Source organism: Chlamydotis macqueenii, chromosome 21 (genome assembly GCF_036417535.1).
Source record: "Chlamydotis macqueenii isolate bChlMac1 chromosome 21, bChlMac1.mat, whole genome shotgun sequence".
Classification (NCBI taxonomy): Eukaryota; Metazoa; Chordata; class Aves; order Otidiformes; family Otididae; genus Chlamydotis; species Chlamydotis macqueenii.
The window spans coordinates 670,841-688,891 of record NC_141576.1 but is presented as its reverse complement, the minus strand read 5'-3'; the positions used below and the strand labels follow the sequence as shown (position 1 = coordinate 688,891).

General features: G+C 50.9%; 1 protein-coding gene across 1 annotated transcript in view; it reads left to right on the top strand.

Moving 5' to 3' along the window:
* Nucleotides 1–18,051, top strand: part of CAMTA1 (calmodulin binding transcription activator 1) — a 289,818-nt gene that overhangs the window by 152,604 nt on the left and 119,163 nt on the right. The window contains exon 7 of the mRNA XM_086764761.1: nt 6,746–6,817. Coding sequence (XP_086620887.1) covers nt 6,746–6,817 — 72 coding nt within the window. The remainder of the gene's footprint in view (nt 1–6,745; nt 6,818–18,051) is intronic.

Sequence of the window (18,051 nt, the reverse complement as noted above, 5' to 3'; positions counted from 1 at the left end):
CCTTGGGGTGCAGCCCACCTGCCGCCGGGTGATTCCCCAACGCCGTGGGGTTCAGCCACAGTTGCACCTCCCTGTTTTGAAAGGCCCAGCCGGGGCTGATCTGTGCGGGGAAACATTAAGGTCAATTTCTTGTCACGTCCCTGTCAGCTTGGTGTCACTGCACATCATGCGTGTCACTTTGCCCTGTGAGAGTTGTCAAAAACCTGCTTCTCTGCTCGCTTGGCCAAGCCCCCATCATTGCTCCCCCCCAGCCACATCTCACTGCCGGGGGAGGAAAAGTAAGATTGATGGCATTAGGTTTCCCGTGCATGGTGTTGGCATCGAGTCAGGGGGTTTTATAGCAGCACATTGGCTTTTCTTGCTGAATTTTGATTAATGGAGCAGGCGGGAGCTGCTGCTGTCTCCCAGCTCCTGCGGCTGACAGGGGCAAGCCTAATCTGATGTTTAAATGGATTTGGAACGTGTCTGTGGCTTTAGCATCCCTGTTGTGAAGGAAGGACCATCTGCTACGAGATAACCTGATCTCGGAAGGTGCTTACTCCAGGTCTGTTTGAAAAGAGAGGTGACACGTAAAATCTGAGGGTTTTCCTCAATGCTTGCTAATTTGGTGGCCAAGAGGCAGCTCACGTTATAGACTCAAGGTTTTCAGTTGCCTTGCTTTTCCAACCCTGCTCTGCCCCATTGAAGAAGATCGACAGAGAATTTTTTGGGTACTTGTTACAGACGCAGATGGAAAATCGCTCCTATGTGTAAAACAAATGTATTACTACAAATAACTAACAAATTTCTCTGATCATGACTTGCATGAAATCCAGAGAAACCAGTTTCTGGAAGACTGGATAGAGTCTCTGTTGGGATATGAAAAAGTTGGTGGAAAGAATGGGATAACAGTGGTTTCCGTATGAACAGATAATGGAGGTGCCTGTGGTAGGAGTGGGAGAGTGGGTTGTATTGTTGTGTTTTGACCGGTGTCTCTGAAACACAGGTGGCTGAATTGAAGTATGCCCAGATGAGAACTTACAAGCTGCTTTTCCATTTTCTCTTCTATGTCTGAGAAATCTGTACCAGATGCAGCCCGCGTGCTATTGCACAGCTGCGGTTCATGCGTCGTCCCTCTCCTGGTGTGGTGTGCGGCAGGCTGAGGGTGAGGGCAGGGCTTGATTGGGCTCAGACACAGTCACTGATTGAGGAGACCTGCACCCTGTCATCAGGATGATGAGAAGAATGAAGATAATGCCTCGTTTGGCTTTCCCGGGAGGTTGGATCCATGGTAGCAGTGCTGCCGCTGCAAGCAGTGTGCTGTTCCTTGATGGAAATCGGCGGAGAAGCTCCGAAATCGTCAGTGTAATTGCAGGAGGAGGGTCCCCCGCAGCACGGTGGTGTAACGGGGATGAGGTTAGCTGCGAGACTTGAGCGCGGGCTGCTCAATGCCACTGCGAGAGCTGAGCAGTGGTGCTGGTTTCCCATCCTCGCGTGCTACCAGTGTCACGGGCCATTGGAGCGGTTGTTGTCCCTGTCCCTGGTTTGTTAAGCATCGGCATTACGTTCCTACTGGGGGTTTTGACGTCCTGCTGTGGGCCATGGGAAGTGTTGTGTTTAATTTTAGGGCAATTGGTGCTGGAAGCAGGTCCCAGAGATGTGCCTGCCTTGCTCATTGTGCCGTTGTGGAGCAGAGGACTGAGCAGAAGCCGGCATGTGTTGGAGCACGCGTCCAGGCAGCTGCTGGGGCCTGGGGCTTCCCTGGCGCTGGGCTCCTTGGGGTACTGGTGGCCGTTTCTACCTGGGCTTCCAGCTCCTGCTGCCCCTCAGGCCGCAAGCAGCAGCCTTTGCTTTTGTAAGTGTGTTTGCTTGAGTCAGGAGCCTTTTCATAAGGAATTTCACATCCCCTGTTTTGATGGTTTCATGGTTTTTTTTCTTTTTTTTTTCCTTTTTAAACCGTGTTTTGGATTTCACTTGTCTGGTAGTCAGATTCCATTATCTGGGGCATTTTTTACTGCTGTTGCCATGAGGGTGTTGGTTTGAAAAGACTATTTGTGTAGGGAATTCAGTGCAAATCCCGAGCTGTTAGGGTTCACATGGGGAACGCGTGCCCGTTCCCAGCAGGTTCATTCCTCCCTCTCCAAAACAAACAAGGGGGATCTGAAAAACCGGCTGGCAGGAGAAGGGGATGCCGAGACAGCTGTCCCTGGGAGGAAGGGGACACCCCTGATGCCAACACTCAGGGCTCTGCCGGTTGGGAAGGGCAGCATGCACACGGGGCGCCGAGCAAGGAGCCGGGTCCATCCCGTCCCAGAGGGCACTGTCCTTTATCCAAAATAACGGATGTAGGGATCCTGCATGAGATGCCTGCAGGCTGCTGGGGTGTTGGAATTCGGAGCCTTACACCATAAAATTGCTCAAGTATATTTTAATAATTTAGAGCCACAGGTCTTACATGGTTGTTCTCTAAAGATTGATTTAGCTTCTTATTAAGGGAATTGGGAATTCAGTGTGAAAATCTGAACAAAATCTAGGTAGTTTTTATCTTATTTTAAATATCCACTCGTGTGACTCACCAAGGAGAAGAATTTCAAAGCCTGTCCAACCCTATCTTGAATTTTTTATTCTCTTGCTTTCTTATTTCTAATCCCAAGGTGTTCTTGTTAAGGAAGAACACCTCAGCATTATTGTATTATTTTTAAATAAGCCACAATCACTTTAAGGAGCTCAGGATAAAAAAAATCCACTAGTACTTTGATTTCCTCCCCCGCACTCCGGTTTTCCGAAGTTTGATCATGCGGGATGTGCACTGCATGTCGATGGCGGGCAGGCAGCCGTAATTGCACAGCTCTGCCCAGAGCAGGCCCTTTCCTCGTTAATTGTCCGTCGATTTTAAAAAGGTGGAAGATGAAGTGGGGCTGGCAGGGCCTGGCGCGGTGGGAGCAGCGCGGAGGCTGCGCAGCAGGGCCGTACGGCCGCGAACCTCTGAACAGGCGCGGATTCCGCAGCCGAGGGGAGCTGCGTGGGTCGTGGCTCTGGGCTGTGGCGGTGGGGCCTGGAGCATGGCCGGAGTGATTCCCGTGGGCCGGAGCGATCCCCACAGGCCCATGTCCGTGTCCCTCGGCCGGTGCCTCTCGAGGTATCTCCACAGGACACGCCGATGCCGGTTCCCACGCCACGTGGCTCCCACGGGAGGTGGCGGCCACTCACGTCTCAGCCTCTGCTCTCCAAACAGTGATCGATAAGCTGCTGAAGTGGCGTTTCTCCTCAGACAGCTCAGAAATGCCATTTCTTTTCTCCTGGAGATTTTGTAAACTTAAAAGAGAATCATGAAAAAAAATGTTCTCCCCTGTCCAGCCCATTAATTCAGCCTGCTCAGGACAGAATTAACCTTGGCAAGCCTTCCAGAGGAGAGAGTCATTCTAACCTTAAAAATCTGCTGATTAAAGCTGGTTTCAGGAATTCGATTTCACTTAATGCGTTGGCTGAGCGCCCAGCCTGGCATTAACATAGCCACAGACACACAGGCCTGCACATTTTTACCTCCTCGATAAAAAAAAAAAAAAAAAAAAAAGAAGAAAACCCCGGCTGATGAAACCCCTTTTGCCTGTGTTGAGCCAGAACTGGTTTTACACTCCTTTAGCTGAGGCGCTGAGCGTGCCCCGGTTCCCCTGTGGCCGGCGGGGCGGCCATGCCATTCTCCTCGTTGGGTCAGAGCTGTCCTCTGCCCACCGGGCGCTCGGCCCTGGACTGGTGCGGGGCAGCGTGGTTTGTCACTGTCCCGTGTCGAGGAGGGGCCGAGAGGAGCCGAGCGCGGGAAAATCGGCTCTGTGCACCCTGTCCCCGCCAGCCCACGCAGGCCATGCTGTCAATCGTTAAGGTTTTGTGTCATCTGACAGCACTCACCTCGTTAACCTTGAAAATCCTCCACAACAATGAAGCTCAGATTTCTAAGGTTTCTATTTATATCATAAACATTTTAAATGCCTTTTTATCCAAAAATTAACGTAGTTCTATTGCTGCCGTCACTCATTTTGTCTGTATTCCAAAAGCTGGGTTTCCGGGGTGCTTCTCCCACTGCGGTGCGTCTCTCCGCAGCCGTGTCTGGGTGCAGGTACACGGCGCCCTGAGCACGGGTTCCCCGCTGCCTCCGAGGCCGGGGGGCTTGCCTGCGTGTGGATCTGCTTCATTCCAGCCACCCAGGTTAGAACATCCAGCCCCAAAAGTCACTCCAGAACTAGACTCCCGTGTCGTGCCACGTAGGGGGAAAAAAAGAAAAGAAAAATTTAAAAAATCACTTTTGTATTCTGGATGCTTTGTAAATTCTGTGAACTGTTAGGGTTTTCTTAGTGGTTTGCTGAAGTGTTGAAAACCAGTTTCATGGAGGTGGGATGCTTTTGTGTGATTCGTTATTGGCACCTCCGGAATTGTATGCAGGACAGATCTGGAGACAGCGAGCAGCTTTCCTGCCTGCGAAACACAGAGAGCTGCAAGGAGCCCAGCATTACTGCTTGTCGTTACTTTTTCTTTTAATCACGGTGAAGTTTTGATTGACTTCATAGCGCATCGGGGCTGCGGATCAAGCGGACGTGTGCTGGTGTATGTGGATGTGTATTGATATGTATTGATGTATATGGATGTATATTGCAGGAGGCGCTATGGGCGCTCCTCGCTGTTGGGAGGCTCCTCCGGCGGCCTGCTCCAGACCAGCTTTCCCATCCTCACTGGGAAGCTGGGCGGACTGGGAGAGGCTGCACCTCCCAAGCTGCTTTCCGAAGCAAGGGGGCCAGCTCTGAGTCAGCAGAAGTGAACATTAAAGACATTTAAATGCAGCCCCCAGCACCACGCAGCCAGGAATCGCTGTCAGGGATTATCTTAAACAAACGGCGCCTGCTTTTCCCCAGGCTGAGTGGTGGGATTTAGATGTTAAGCTTTTCTTTGGATTATTTTCTGCAGGTTTTTTTCCTCTCTATTTTTCCTCCCTGCTTTCTTTGTGTGTGGAATGTACCCTTGACACATTTGAAAACATTATTAATCTTTGTCATTTGTATTTTAAAAATAACTCAGTGATAGCAGCCAGCAGTCCTTAAATCCTTTTTAATTCAGGGCGACCTTGTGAGCGGTGATCTTGGGGAGGAGGCGCTGCCGCCAGCCTCCCCGTGTGCTTGCTGTAAGCGTGCGCGTCCAGCGACACGCCTCCACGCTGGCCCCGTCACAGGGCACGCTAACGATGGCTGGCAAGCTTGCTGCTTGCAGAGAGTTCTCCTAGTTTGTGAGGTGCCTTGCAGACAGGATTATGAATGAAGATTTCCCAGCCGTTCCATGTTCGTGCGAACGGCCGGTGTCCTGCGCTGGGGGGGTGGCATGGACGGAGCTGTGTCCCAGCACGGGCTGGTGCATGGGTGGGATAATGGCATCGCTGGGGCACGGGGTGCAGGTCATCCCCACCAGCGCCGATAACGCCTTGATGCCACGCGTCAACCTTCGCATCCCTATCGATGCCATGACATCCATATCCGCAGACACAGGTCGAGACAACTGGAATGGGAACGCAGTGACAAGTTTTCCCCAGTACCCATCCGCTCAGGTCCCACTTCACCTGGTTTGAAGTCTTGCTGAGGTCAGGCCGGAGCCAGGGCTGCCCCGTGCCGCTGCAGCCGACAGGATGCTCGGTGAGGGTCACCGCGGCCTGGCCCAGCAAGGACCCTGGTGGGCTGCAGCGAGCAAAGAGCACGTTTATCGCGAGAGCCATGGTAATCGATGCAGTCGCTGGAGTAAAGCAAAAAAAGAAATTCCCCTTACCTTGCAGTGCGATTTGTTTATTTTTTCCTTCTGTAATGGCAGAATACTGTCGTGCCTAAAATACACGTGGCCCATGATCTTCCAGGGGAAATATTGAAGAAAGATCCAAGCAGATTGCTGGGCTGTTGCAATCTCGCATTTAAGGCAAACTAATCACCTTTGGTATGGGAAAATATATAGTTACATGCGCACCCTTCCCCCATGTGCGTTATATTAAAAGCAGCAGAGTCAGAAAATAATATTGCTTTCTTAATAATAAACAAATCTTGTGGACAGAAACTGTACCGGGATCTTTTAAATTAAAAAGCGGGTTTCTGTGTTTGGTTTGCACCGGGCTTAGCTTCCAACCGACAGCACTGTTGAAAAGTTTTAACATTCTGGAAATTTATTTTTTCCTGCAGAAAGAATTCCTTAACCTTAGCGATTTCAGTTGTTCAGAGAAGCAGAATTCATTTTAAAAAAAGAAGAAAAAAAAACAGCTGCATTTTGGCCTTTTGCTGTGTAACATACCTGACAGCGCTTTTTTCGGTTTACAAACCTCCAATTTTCGGTTTACATACCCAGCTGATAAACCGTGGAAAATAGATGTTTGTGTTGCGCTTTTTAAAAAACAAACATACGTTGGAGCACGGGTGAGAACGCAGCCGCGCAGCCGCACCTCGGTGCCGTGTGCGGGCATGCAGGGCGCCGCGGGGAGGCTCACGTGCCGTGGCCATGACAGGGCGGCTGAGCTGCGGATGGACGCCGCGCTGTCAGGGGAGTGGTTCTGTAACCTGCAGGAATGTTTAACAAAAAGTTTTGGGGTGCTGTAATCTGGTGTTGTGTGTTACCAGCCCTGGAGTGACATCAGACACGACATCCTCCGGCAGCGGATGACACGCTGCTGGTCCCGTCCCCGCGCCGCCTCCTCGGGCCATGGCTCCTTCGCTAACCCGGCTCTGCCTTCTCTCTTTTTGTGTCCTAGTGCCTGTACGGCTGCTACGTCCATTCCTCCATCATCCCCACGTTTCACAGAAGGTGCTACTGGCTTCTGCAGGTAGGACAATGACAAACTCCTCTCTTGGGGGGTGATCCGGGCAAGCCGTTGGGCCGTGTCTGCTGCCGGGGAGGTCGGGGGGCCCATGTCTCATTACTCGGGGGGATTTTGTTTGTCTGAAGGCAATGGGGATTTTCTTAGTTGTGTGTCTCTCTTTGGAGGTATGATGTATTTTCTCTGGATAAGTTTCTAGCAAATACAGAGCTGTTGCCAGCTCACATGTTCCCCAAACAGAGTGTCAGCCAAAGGGAGACATTTTTAAGGTTTTCGGTTGTGTTTTCGGTTCTGAAGCGAGGCAGGCACAGGAGCTCGGGGAGCCGACTGCTGCACCGGCACACGATGGCGTGGGAGGGGGGTCGGCCCTGTGGCTGCCTGAGTTTGGAGTGAGCCTTGTGGCCAGCCTTGCGGGGTGGGCCTGCCTTCCTCCGGTGGGGCGTTCAGTCTCGAGGGAGTTTTGGGGGGTCACCCCGTGATTTTTCCTCTGGCTGTGGTGGGCACAATGAAGCCCTTGAAGGGGTCAAGCGGAGTTTTCCTCTGATGTCTGCAGAGTTTGGGCAGTGGCCCGATCCCGCCCAGGGCTCCCTGGGCCGTGGTGGGTGTGCTGGGGTTCACGGGCGGGAGCTTGCCCGGGGTGGGCGTTTGCTGGACTGAGGTGCTAACCCTACCCTACATTTGCGGAGCTTTTTGTACTATTGACCGGTTACTGTTGCTTACAAAGGTGAAGCAAGTTGTTTTCTTTTGTTAGAAAACAGCATTTGACACATATTGTAGCATATTGTAGTAATGTTATTGTTTTAAAGATTAAACCCCTGCAGTCCTGAAAACAAACAAGTCTGAGGAAAGTGACATCTGTTTCGAGAAGCAAATGGAAAATAATTACTTTTTCCCCTCAGTTTTGCAATTGTGTGTCCATATTAAAAAAGAATGTGCTGCTGCTCTCACTGCTGCGTGAAAGACGCCCCATGGCCCACAGAGGACGGTGCCTGTGCCGTGGACGTAATCAGAGGGAACGTGCACGAAATCTCACTGTCCTCTGTGATCTTTACGGCTCTGTTTGCATCCTCTGCATATAAATGCCGTGTGTAAGTAAAGGGGAGGACGCGTCACTGCGGCGATGGGAGCAGTATTTCACCTCCTCAGAGGAGAGCTGTGACTCTGCTGGAAATGCAGCACAACCTCATGGATCCTGCAGACATTTTGTGCTTCTCGAGGTCCTGACCTGCGTCCATGGCTGGGTGCAGGGGGAAGAGGGGGAGCGGGGTGGAGGTGCGCCTAAAGAAGCCGTTAAATGTTCACTGTTCAGTGCGCCAAACCGAGCAAATCCTCTACACAGAGGGTCCGGTTTGCCCAGCGGCAGACAGCCGCTCACGTGGTTGTTCAGCATCCGTCTCTGCCAGTGCCTGTGACAGATGGTGTGACACAGGAATTTAAAGGAAACTCTGAATTCCCTCTGAAAAACTGCTGGCATGGCATGGTGGTGCTTCCCAAGCCAGCGTCTGTCCCAGGTGTCCCTGTGAGGGCAAGGAGGACCACGGCGGGCGAATAGCAGGTCAGTTGGTTCCTCTGCTCGTGCCTGCTCAGGACCAGGAGTTCGCGCTGGGGCTTGACAGAAGCATCCTCCACCCGCTGCCTGGGAACTCGGGGAGGTACCGGTACCGCGTGGGGTTGAACAGTGCCGCAGGGCCCCGTAAGCAGCAGCCCGCAGCCCAGGCGCAGTCACCGCCGGTGCCGGGAGGTTTCCAGCGTCCCCAAAGGGTGGCTTGGCTCGTGAAAGGCTTTCATGTAAACTGAAATGTTAAGGAAGGCCCTGGTTTCTGAAGAAATTCAGGGCAAACACCAGAATCCTTCTTGTTAGATCCCAAGAGGAACAGATGATGTAAAATCAAACTGCAGAGCTTCAACCTAAAATTAGGCTGTGACCTTTAGGGAGCTTCGCTCACAAACCGCAGAGCTTTTTCCATTACCTTTGAGAGAGTGTTTTTTAGCTATGCCCATCTTTCCGTCAGGAAATTTCCCGTGATTTCACCCTGTTAATCCAGCAGCCTGAGCGATGCTCGCGTAGCCCAAGAGCTCCCTGACCCCGGGCAGTCCCCAGATCCTGCTCGTTTGCAGGCTGGCCTCAGGCTGGTCCCCTTATCTTTATCGTGAGCTTTGCATTTCTTTTTATTTTTGTGTATCTACTGAGCGGCATTGCAGCACCGCAGGATCTTCTGCCTGCGCCCTGGGGTCTGGCTCGTTCACCTTCAGGGGCGAGGGGGCTGGCGATGTTTAGGCATCTTCTTTGCTTTGGTAGTTGCTTTGGGTTGAGAGGAGTGGATGGGAGGTGCATTTCCTACAAGCCTATTTATAACATGTGACGCAGGGCATCTCGTTGTGGATGTGGTATGCCGGTGTTCAGGAGCAAGGACGCGTTGTGCCTTCGCTGTGGGAGGAATGGGGGTCTGTGATTCGTGACGGCATCTCCCAGGCATAAACAGGCATCCTTCAGTCAGGCGCTCAAGGTCGTGCAGCCGGAGAGAAAAGAGCTGGCCAAGAATAGATGATGCTTCTCTAATGTTTCTGTTCAGCTCCACAGTGAATGTAGGGGGAGTGAGTCCAGAAAGAGAGAGGGAGAGGGTATTTTGTGCATCTGCTGCAGTCTTCCACTTCAACACCACCCATAAATGACTTTGATATTCCAAAATGGGTACAGACCGAGCAATGTTTAGCACTAACCTCCAGCAGAATGCTTGGGTTTCTAGTTCGCAGAAGCAAATGGGTGACTTTCACTTTCTTTAGAGACAAGTAGAACCTTCCTGGGACTGGAGCTCTCTGCCTGCGAGTCTCTGCTCAATAGGAAGTAAATACAATTAGTCTGTGATACCGCCCGTGTTTGTGGGATGATCTTCCACCACATCCTATTGTCAGGTTAGGTATTGATTAAAAATCACCACGCAATTGTTCTTGATCTTTTCTGACCAGCGTTTTCAGCGTAAAGGCCAGGACTCACACAAGCCACAGAGACGAGCAGCCTCTTGTGTACGTGTGCTGTGCTGTAGCCGTTAATTATGTGATGGTATCCAATTTCTTACTTAAACAACTTCACATTGTCATTTATGATTGACACAACACGCCTTCTCCCTGAAGAGAAGAAGGGATAAGAAATGAAAACCAGTCGGTTTGAACCGCCAGCGGGCAAAACGCAGTCGTCTCGGTCCGTGCTACAAGTGGTTTTCCTGCCGTACGGGGCACCACGGCTGAGCTCTCCTCCCTGTTCTGGAGGGGTTTACTTTTCTGAGACATTTTCAGCTTTCTTCATGATGGCTTTTAAGTGCTGCCTTACCACGAGCACCTTTAATGTCTGTAACAGATGTAATTGCTGAGCAGGCGCTGCAGCGTCTCTGCAGGAGCTGCGCAGAGTCATGGCCAAGGTGGTGGTGGTGTTCCGCATCGGGGTCTCTTGTTTTTCTTCCAGTTTTCTGATCTCCAGCAGTATAAGGCCATGCTCTGAGTGACAGGCAGAAGACAGGGTAGGGCTGAGGATGCGGGTGACCTCTTCAAGGGGAGGACTCTCAGTAGCACTTTTTTTATTTTGGTGGTGTTTTTTTTTTTTGCATTACCTGTTAGCTTCCTGAAAGAAGCAGTGCCTTAGCTGCTCACAGTTAGTCAAGCGCAGAACAATGCTGCTGGGGCCTTTTTTTGGGTATGAGTGATGGCAGGTCCCCAGACGCCTGGAAAGGCTTCAGCGCACAGAGACTGGGTTTGCGGGCTTGTCTGCCAGCAGGACCCGCGTGTCAGCACCCGCACTGCGCGTGTTTAGACCTTCAAAATGGCACCAGGTTTTCTGTCAATAGAAAAGAAGGAAAAAAAACCCTGTTTGTGCCCATAATGACTAATGCAGGGAAAATGTGGATTCTCAGATACAGACAATTTCCAAACATTGGCACAGCTGAGCAGCAAAATGCAGCGTTCCCTTCTGTGGATTGGTAATTGGCACCCCAGGAATTTAAAATTAATCTAGCTGCCAGGCTCCCGGGGCTGGCTGCTGTTTGCAAAGGTTATTGGAGGCGGGCTCCATCTTTGCCCATGAATAGCGGGCGGCTCTTGCTCTCTTCCCCGCCTTTCAGCTGAAGACTTGGAGTCTGTCGGACAGTCATCGTTTTCATTCTATCTTTAGCAGATTCTGGTACCTTTTTTAGTGCTGATGTTAAGGTGCTGTGTTTGTGGGAACGTCAGGGGACATCAGCAGCCATACCAGTGGTGATGTCCAGGCGAGACGTCTGTCCTGGAAGCAGCGAGTGGGAGATGCCGAAGGGGACGCTGTAGCTGGGCAGTGTTCTGTTAGCGTTCTGTAATTATCCTTCATGCGGTTCTGCGTGCACCAGCTGTACCTTACAGAGCATCCCCCAGCACTGATCTAATGGCAGAGATTTACATTTTAGCATCTGCAATATTTTCTCTTTAAACTGCTTTTTCCTGGATTCTTCCTTCTGATACACTTTGATATTCAGCTGTTTATTACTATTAACGTTTACACTGATGCGTGATGTTCCCCAAGTATTCCCTTCCTAAACCACAGCTCATCTGGAAGCTGTGGCAGAAAGTGTCAAGGCCTGAAAAGCAGTTAAAACATTTTACGTGAGCTCTGCAGCTGTCCTGCGGATCCCTGGTGTTCATTCTGTCATTTTTTTCCTCAGCTTTTCCATCATGACCTAAGTGAGAGGAAAACCTTCCCGTTTCTGTTTGACAGCGTGCCGGCAGAGCAGCGTTGCCCTGTCTGATCACTTGTGCCGCGCTGTGTCAGCAGCGTCTTCCACCTCTCTGGCTGGAGGAGCAACAGACAGCTTGAGGATTCTGGGCTTTTTCAACATAAATTGGAAGCATTACAGTCTCGTAAAAAAGTCCTGAGACTTTTGCTTAGTAATGGGTTTTTATTTTTCATTTGGGTAAAATAGAAGTGACTGGGCAATAAAGCACTGAAGATTGTGCACTGTTGTGGGCACTTTAGGTCGGTCCCGTATTGTTGGGGAGCACGGTGCAAGTCAGGCTCTCGGCGTAACAAGTTTTTGCGTTTTTTCTAACAGGAATACAAACTGTTGCTGCTATGTTAGCGCGTTTTCCCAAAGTGAATTTTAGCCTGTATGATGACGTTAAGCGTGTATTGAAGTACAGCAGAGTATGGCACGGCATACCTGACCAGCGCTAGCATCGCTGGGCTCCTGAGCACGCCGCTGTGACGGCACGGATGGGCTGCAACTGAAGGGTCCCGGGTCCAGGATCCCGTCAGAGCAGCGGTAGCGATGGCACTCACGACCTGTGGTGGAGGCACAGGAGGAGGATTTTCCTCAGACAAACATGTCCATCTCAGTGCCTCTTCAGCACTGGCGTCTCTTTGGAAAGGACCATTTCTGCAGGACCTCCCCCCAACAGGTGGGTGTGTACGGAGCAGACCTTTTATTTTTAATGCAAAGTGTGGACGTGGAGCGAGGCTGTGAGAGAAGGCGGTAAGCATACTGGGAGCACACAGTGCTGCCAGGAGAGCAGGATTGTCTTTTGCATCAATTTAGCTCTGAGCTGCAGCAGAAAAAGCGCTTTCAATATCCATTCTGGCCAGGAGTCGATAGGATACAGCTGTCGGTCCCCTTGTGTCTCTGCTGGGCTTCACAATGCTTTCCTGCATAACAGCGTTTTGGGAGGACGAAAAAGTTGTGGAAACTCTTTTCAGGCTTCCTCAATATTCATTTGACGTGATCTCTCTGAAAGACCCCTCCCTCCTTTCTCTCCTTTCATCTTCTCGCCAGCGCTTTTTGAAGGCATGGAGCTCCTTGCCGTGCCTCTGCTGCCTTGCCGGTCACAGGAACAGCCGTGTCTCGCTGCTTCCCACCACGTTACTCAGGGATCACTAAAGATCTGCAATACTCCTGGAATTGGTGGAGCTGTGCAAAAAGTATTGCTCAGTCCAACTGAAATTCTGAGAGTTTTGTTAGCTCTCTGTAATAATTTTCTGTTTTCATTAGTTCCATTAGTTTTTTGGTGACATTTCTAACAAATATTTACTCCTGAAAATGCCCCAAAACCCTATTTTAACTATCATTAGAGATAGCTTTAACGATAACAATTCGTGCTCTGCTCTGCTGTGGTGCAGTGTTGTAGTGAAAAAGACGAAGCAAAAGCCACAGCACTGCAGGCTCATTGCTGGAAGACCTCTCTCCTTTGCCCTCAGCATCAGAGACCTGAGAGGAGCCGTTTCTCCCTGAAAGGAGCCAGCTGCTGCCAGTCTGCTCTTCATCATCTCCCTCCTGATGGCTGCTGCGTCTCCCGGCGCGCCCGGGGCCGCTGTCGCGGCCAGCTCTGGTGATGGGCACTGAGAGTCACGCACGGTGACAGCCGCTTTCCTCTCCCTGACGCTCGCCCCTGCTTGCTACCTGCAAGGCGCCTCCCGTTCTGCAGCTGAGTGCAGGAGCTCCCGCGCCCTGCGAATCGTGCCGCCTGCAGATGCAAGCGCTTGCAGCTCATCTCTTGGACCAGTGCTTGGGCGGCACGGTTGCTGTCTCTGGCTCGTGAGTAGCTGACATGTGGCTCCTCTTGGTCAAGACGCTTGCCTGAAGGTGCCTGGTTGGTTTTACTGAATTTCAGGCCCTCCCAGCAGCGCGGGGAGCCCAGGAAAAGGACCAGGTGAGCAGCGCTGAGCCCTGCCAGGCTGGGGGAGCAGCCCCAGTGGCCTCCAGTGCCTGCAGTGGTTCCCTGGGGATGGTCTCGTTGAGTAATGTTCTGTTTTCCACTTCTCTTCTCATCCCCTGACTTGCTTTCAGAGCAGCTGCATCCATTGAAACCCACCTTTGGTCTTACAGTCATTTCCTCATACAGACACACAGAGGGATATGTTCCTATTTTTGTGGGATTTTTCCTCCTTCGAGTTTTACTTGCTCACTAGTGTTAGTTTCTCATAGAGTCTTCACCTTCACAAAAACGAAATTTCATCTGGCAGAGCTCATTACAAGCTGTCTTCCTCCCAAGTCTCCTCCTCCTAGGAACGACGCCATCCTGTGCACTGTGCCCCAAAATCACCCCATTGCGTTTCACAGAAAGTGTGTCCCGTTCGCTGTTAGGGGAAGGACAAAGCACTGGAGGGAGCAGCATCTACACGAGCCCTCTTTTTCGAGAGAGCCAGGGGTTTACGTCTTTCTTCGCACACAGGACCACGAAAATAAATCACAATGTTGGTTTCCTGAAAAACGTTTTTCGTGACACAAATCTGCAGTAGATAAAATTGAGCTCACAACTCAGGCTGGGCCATGCCCTTTTCTCGATGGGAATACCCAAAACCAAGGTGTTTTGACACCCGCGGGATGGGTGGAACGGGACGGCGGAGCAGGGCAGCAGGAACCCTCTGTTGATGCTCCAGCGCAGGGGAGGCGAAGAGGATTACAAATGAGCTGGTGTCTTGGGGGCTGGAAGCGTTTTAGCAGGAGTGCTTTATCTTTTGTAATGTTTGTATAAATTATTTATTAACACTTGCTGCATTTTCCTGAGAAATTGGATAGAAAAGCAAAATGTATAGCTGGCAGATTATATTCCAGAAGAAAGACGCCAGTGATTAAAAAACAATTTCCAACCTTTCAAACACATAACTTTATTTCAGACGAGTAGTCTGCTATTTTTGTGTCGCTCTCCACCGTTTTAAAGAAAATCCCGGATTCGTCCCCTAGATATATGAGGAGACTGATGTTAATGCGAGCAAGCTAAGAAGCAGTCAGAGTGCTTTAGTAGTTGGTTAAATAATCTGTTGTCATTTATAGAAGAGATGCATTTCCCGAACTGCGGTGGGACGTGCCGGGGTTGCTAATCCAGTGGAGTTATTAGAGGGGTGACGTAAAAAAAGGCCAAGGCATGGCCGACTCCCGCAGAAGCGGAAAGCAGATTTTATGCTTTTGGCTCTCGGTGGAAATGATGCACCATTTGCACTTTACGCCTGACGGGGGGACTGAAAGCAGCGTCTCCATCGCTTCAGGGGGTGCACGGCCCTGCCGTGTGCTGGGGCCACCCCTGCCTGAGCCAACAGCAGCTTTTTGTCCGTAATCCAGGCAGCGCGGCGCGGATGTGTAGCTGGCCATATGTGAACAGCCTTTCCTCGGCCCTTCCCAGCAGCTTTACAGGAGCACTTGCCCCATCAGAAATGTGTTCTGTCCCCGTGCCACACAGGGAACCGAAAGCAGGGTCGGTTTTGGGGAGCCCGGGGACCCTGCCGAGGCCCGGCTCTCGCTGGGGAACATCAGCACCTCGAGGGCAGCACCCAGAGGTGAAACAGCTGGAAGCCAGGATGCTTTTGGTGGAGCGCGTGCACGCCTGCTCGCCCAGGAAGACCCCAAGAAGCAGGACCGTGCGTCTTTCTGGATTCTGCTCCCGTTTGGACTGGCGATGCTATCGCTGAGATATCCTCGCGGCAGGGATCGCAGTCATGCGACAGCACGACTCAGCTGGAAATTAAATCAAACCACAGGCTCCAAGACACTTATTAATATGCTCTGTATACTGGGGATTAGGCTTTTGGTGACACTTAAATTGAATTCTAATGCTATTTTGAAATATCTAATACGCTGAATTTACTTCACCTCAGGTTTGAGTTAATGGTTTATTAAATTATGCACCTTGTAGAAGCAGAGCCGTTTCCTGGTGTAGGACACCGAGGCTTGCAGTAGCAATGCAGCAGTTTTGCTGAGCTCATCCACATCCTCCCTGGTCAATTATGAGGTCTGCAGGTGTCCCTGAATGTATTATGCCGTCGGTTGAAGTTTCACCCTCGCCGGAGAGGCATAATTAGGGATTGGGTTGGAAATTCTGTAGTGAAGCAAATTACGATTTGAGTTTAGAGATTTGGAGTTCATTTTGGCGTGGGCGGTGGAGGACTTGCAGCAGATGCTGCGAGGCTGAAGTCTCTCCTTCTAATGCAGGATATTTTTTTCTTTTAATATGTAGTGTTTTGGCCTGCAGTGAGTTACCCCCTTTTGTATTTTATCTCTTAAGGCACACTTTTATAAGTGTTTTGGATAAATCACTTCCCAGGTGCCTGCAGTTTTGAATGCTTTTCTTGCTGTCCTTCTGCCTGCGTGAGCATCTCGCTTATTACCCTGGTTGCTTTTATTCTCAAAACCATCTTTTATTTCTGAAGGAGTGTCTGTCTGTGCCCTTTCTGTTGAATGGCTGCCCTCAGCCGTCACTGACGTCCTGCCTTGCTGCTGCCTGCCCCCAGTCAATGAAACTGCGATGCCTCTTCCGTCTCGCCCTGCCCCGCTGGTACCAGGGCCCTGTCCCCGTCACCACTTGCGGCCGCTGCTTTCATCCCTGCGTCCCTCTCGCTGGTCCGTGCCCACAGTGACATCCCGTGTCAGATCCATGGATGGGAAAGTGGCCATCACGTATGTGAACGTATATATGGTGCACTACCCTTAGTGACAGTCAGTAAAGACTATTATTGTAGTAGCTTTAATAAGAATAACTTTATCCAGTTGTTATTAGTTGGCCCCGAGTTCACGATCTGCACTGTACGATGACGCGCGCTCCTGCAGAGCAGTGGGAATGGTGTATACAGACCGCGGTCTTGGTCCTCTACGAGGTCGTTCGTTGGTTCTCTTTAACGTGCTAGTGAGGGGGCAAAAGCTGGAGGAGAACGACCCAAACGGCTTTCCCTCCCCAACAGGCGGTGTGCCTCAGGGCATTGTTTTCCATGTCAAGGAAAAAGTGCAAGATTTTTCTTATCATCCATTTGTTTCAGGTAAATGTCAGCTGGTTTGCAGCTGCTCCTCACACCGCCACAAGACGTGCATCTATGACAGCCGCTAGCTCGCACCGGGGTTATTGGCCATCAGCAGTGAGGAAAGCACAATTTAGAATAAAATAGAGGTTTTTTTAGTTTAGTCTCTGTAAAATGGGATGGCCTCTTCCTGGGAAATCAGGTTTCCCAATAGCGTAACCAGCACAAAACAAGTCTGTTGGAGTGCGTATATCTTCATCTTGTACTCCTGTTACAACCAAGTACTGCAAAAGATTCCCGAGAAAGGCTGAAGGTGTTTCTGGTCTCCTTGCAGCAAGTAAAATAATGCAGTTAACAGCAGGGATGGGTGGTGGGAGGACAGCCCAGGTGATGTCCAATCTGCCGGCAACGCAGCATTGTCTGCCCGCAGCCTGAGGGACGTGCAGGACGGTATTCGTGTTGGGGAAATATGCTTGGCTGCCATCAGCAGTACTGGATTTATTATAACAGCGGCTGTTAAACCGACCTGATCAGGCCACCCGTAACAGGGTGATTTTCTCAGTAATATGGAATATCTATTGTGTCGTGGGAGGAAATTGGGAAGATCAGAGCAGTCTGCACGGCCTGAGTCTGCCTTCAGGCTTAACGCACTCGCTGCCTTTTGCTGGGCAGAGCTCTGACGCAAAGACAGGCTTTTGGCGGTGTCGGTCCCGCGCTGCCAGGAGGAGCTGGGCAGGAAGAGGCAATTGCACATTCAGGTACCGCGAGCGTGCACGTGCTAGCGCTACAGGTGTGCACAGTACCACTAACTGTGTACTACAGGTGTGCACGGTACCACTAGCTGTGTACTACAGGTGTGCACAGTACCACTAACTGTGTACAAGTGTGCACGTGCCTCGCTGCGGTTGTCAGCAAGATGTTGGTGTGGAACGTCCCAGCGTCTGTCTTAAGGGACGCTTCATGAACAGAGTACTTTCAGATGCTGTTGAGGAAAAGCAGTTGTTCCAGGATGGTGCGTGCTGTTGTGTTGGGTGTGGCTAAATGGGTGAAGGTCGAGGAAACCTGCTTCAGTTGGAACAGGAGGAGAAAAAAATCCAGGCTCTGGAGCAGTCATGTGAGTGATGAAATCCAGAGTATCTGGGGTATTGGAGTGGTATTGGATTGTTGTCGGGTCAGAGTATTTTCCACACAAAACAGGCCTCTGCACTGCTAACTTAAAAGCTTTTCTTTCTGATATTTTGATATTCTGTGGGAAAATGGTGCTCGTGCGCTTAGGATTACTTAGAGTTTGTCTGAATGCAGTGTGCGCCGTAGATGGCCGTTAATGAGCGGCTGTCAGGAGCGCCAAGCAGGAGGTAAACCCAAGGTTTTCTTCTGGTGCCACTTGGTTATTTCTTAGAAATTCCGACAATGCTCGTTCAGTTTGCGCTAGATCCCTATGGCGATGGGAGATACTGGAGACACTCTTGGCCTGTCTCATTCCTTTTGTTCATTAGCTGATGTA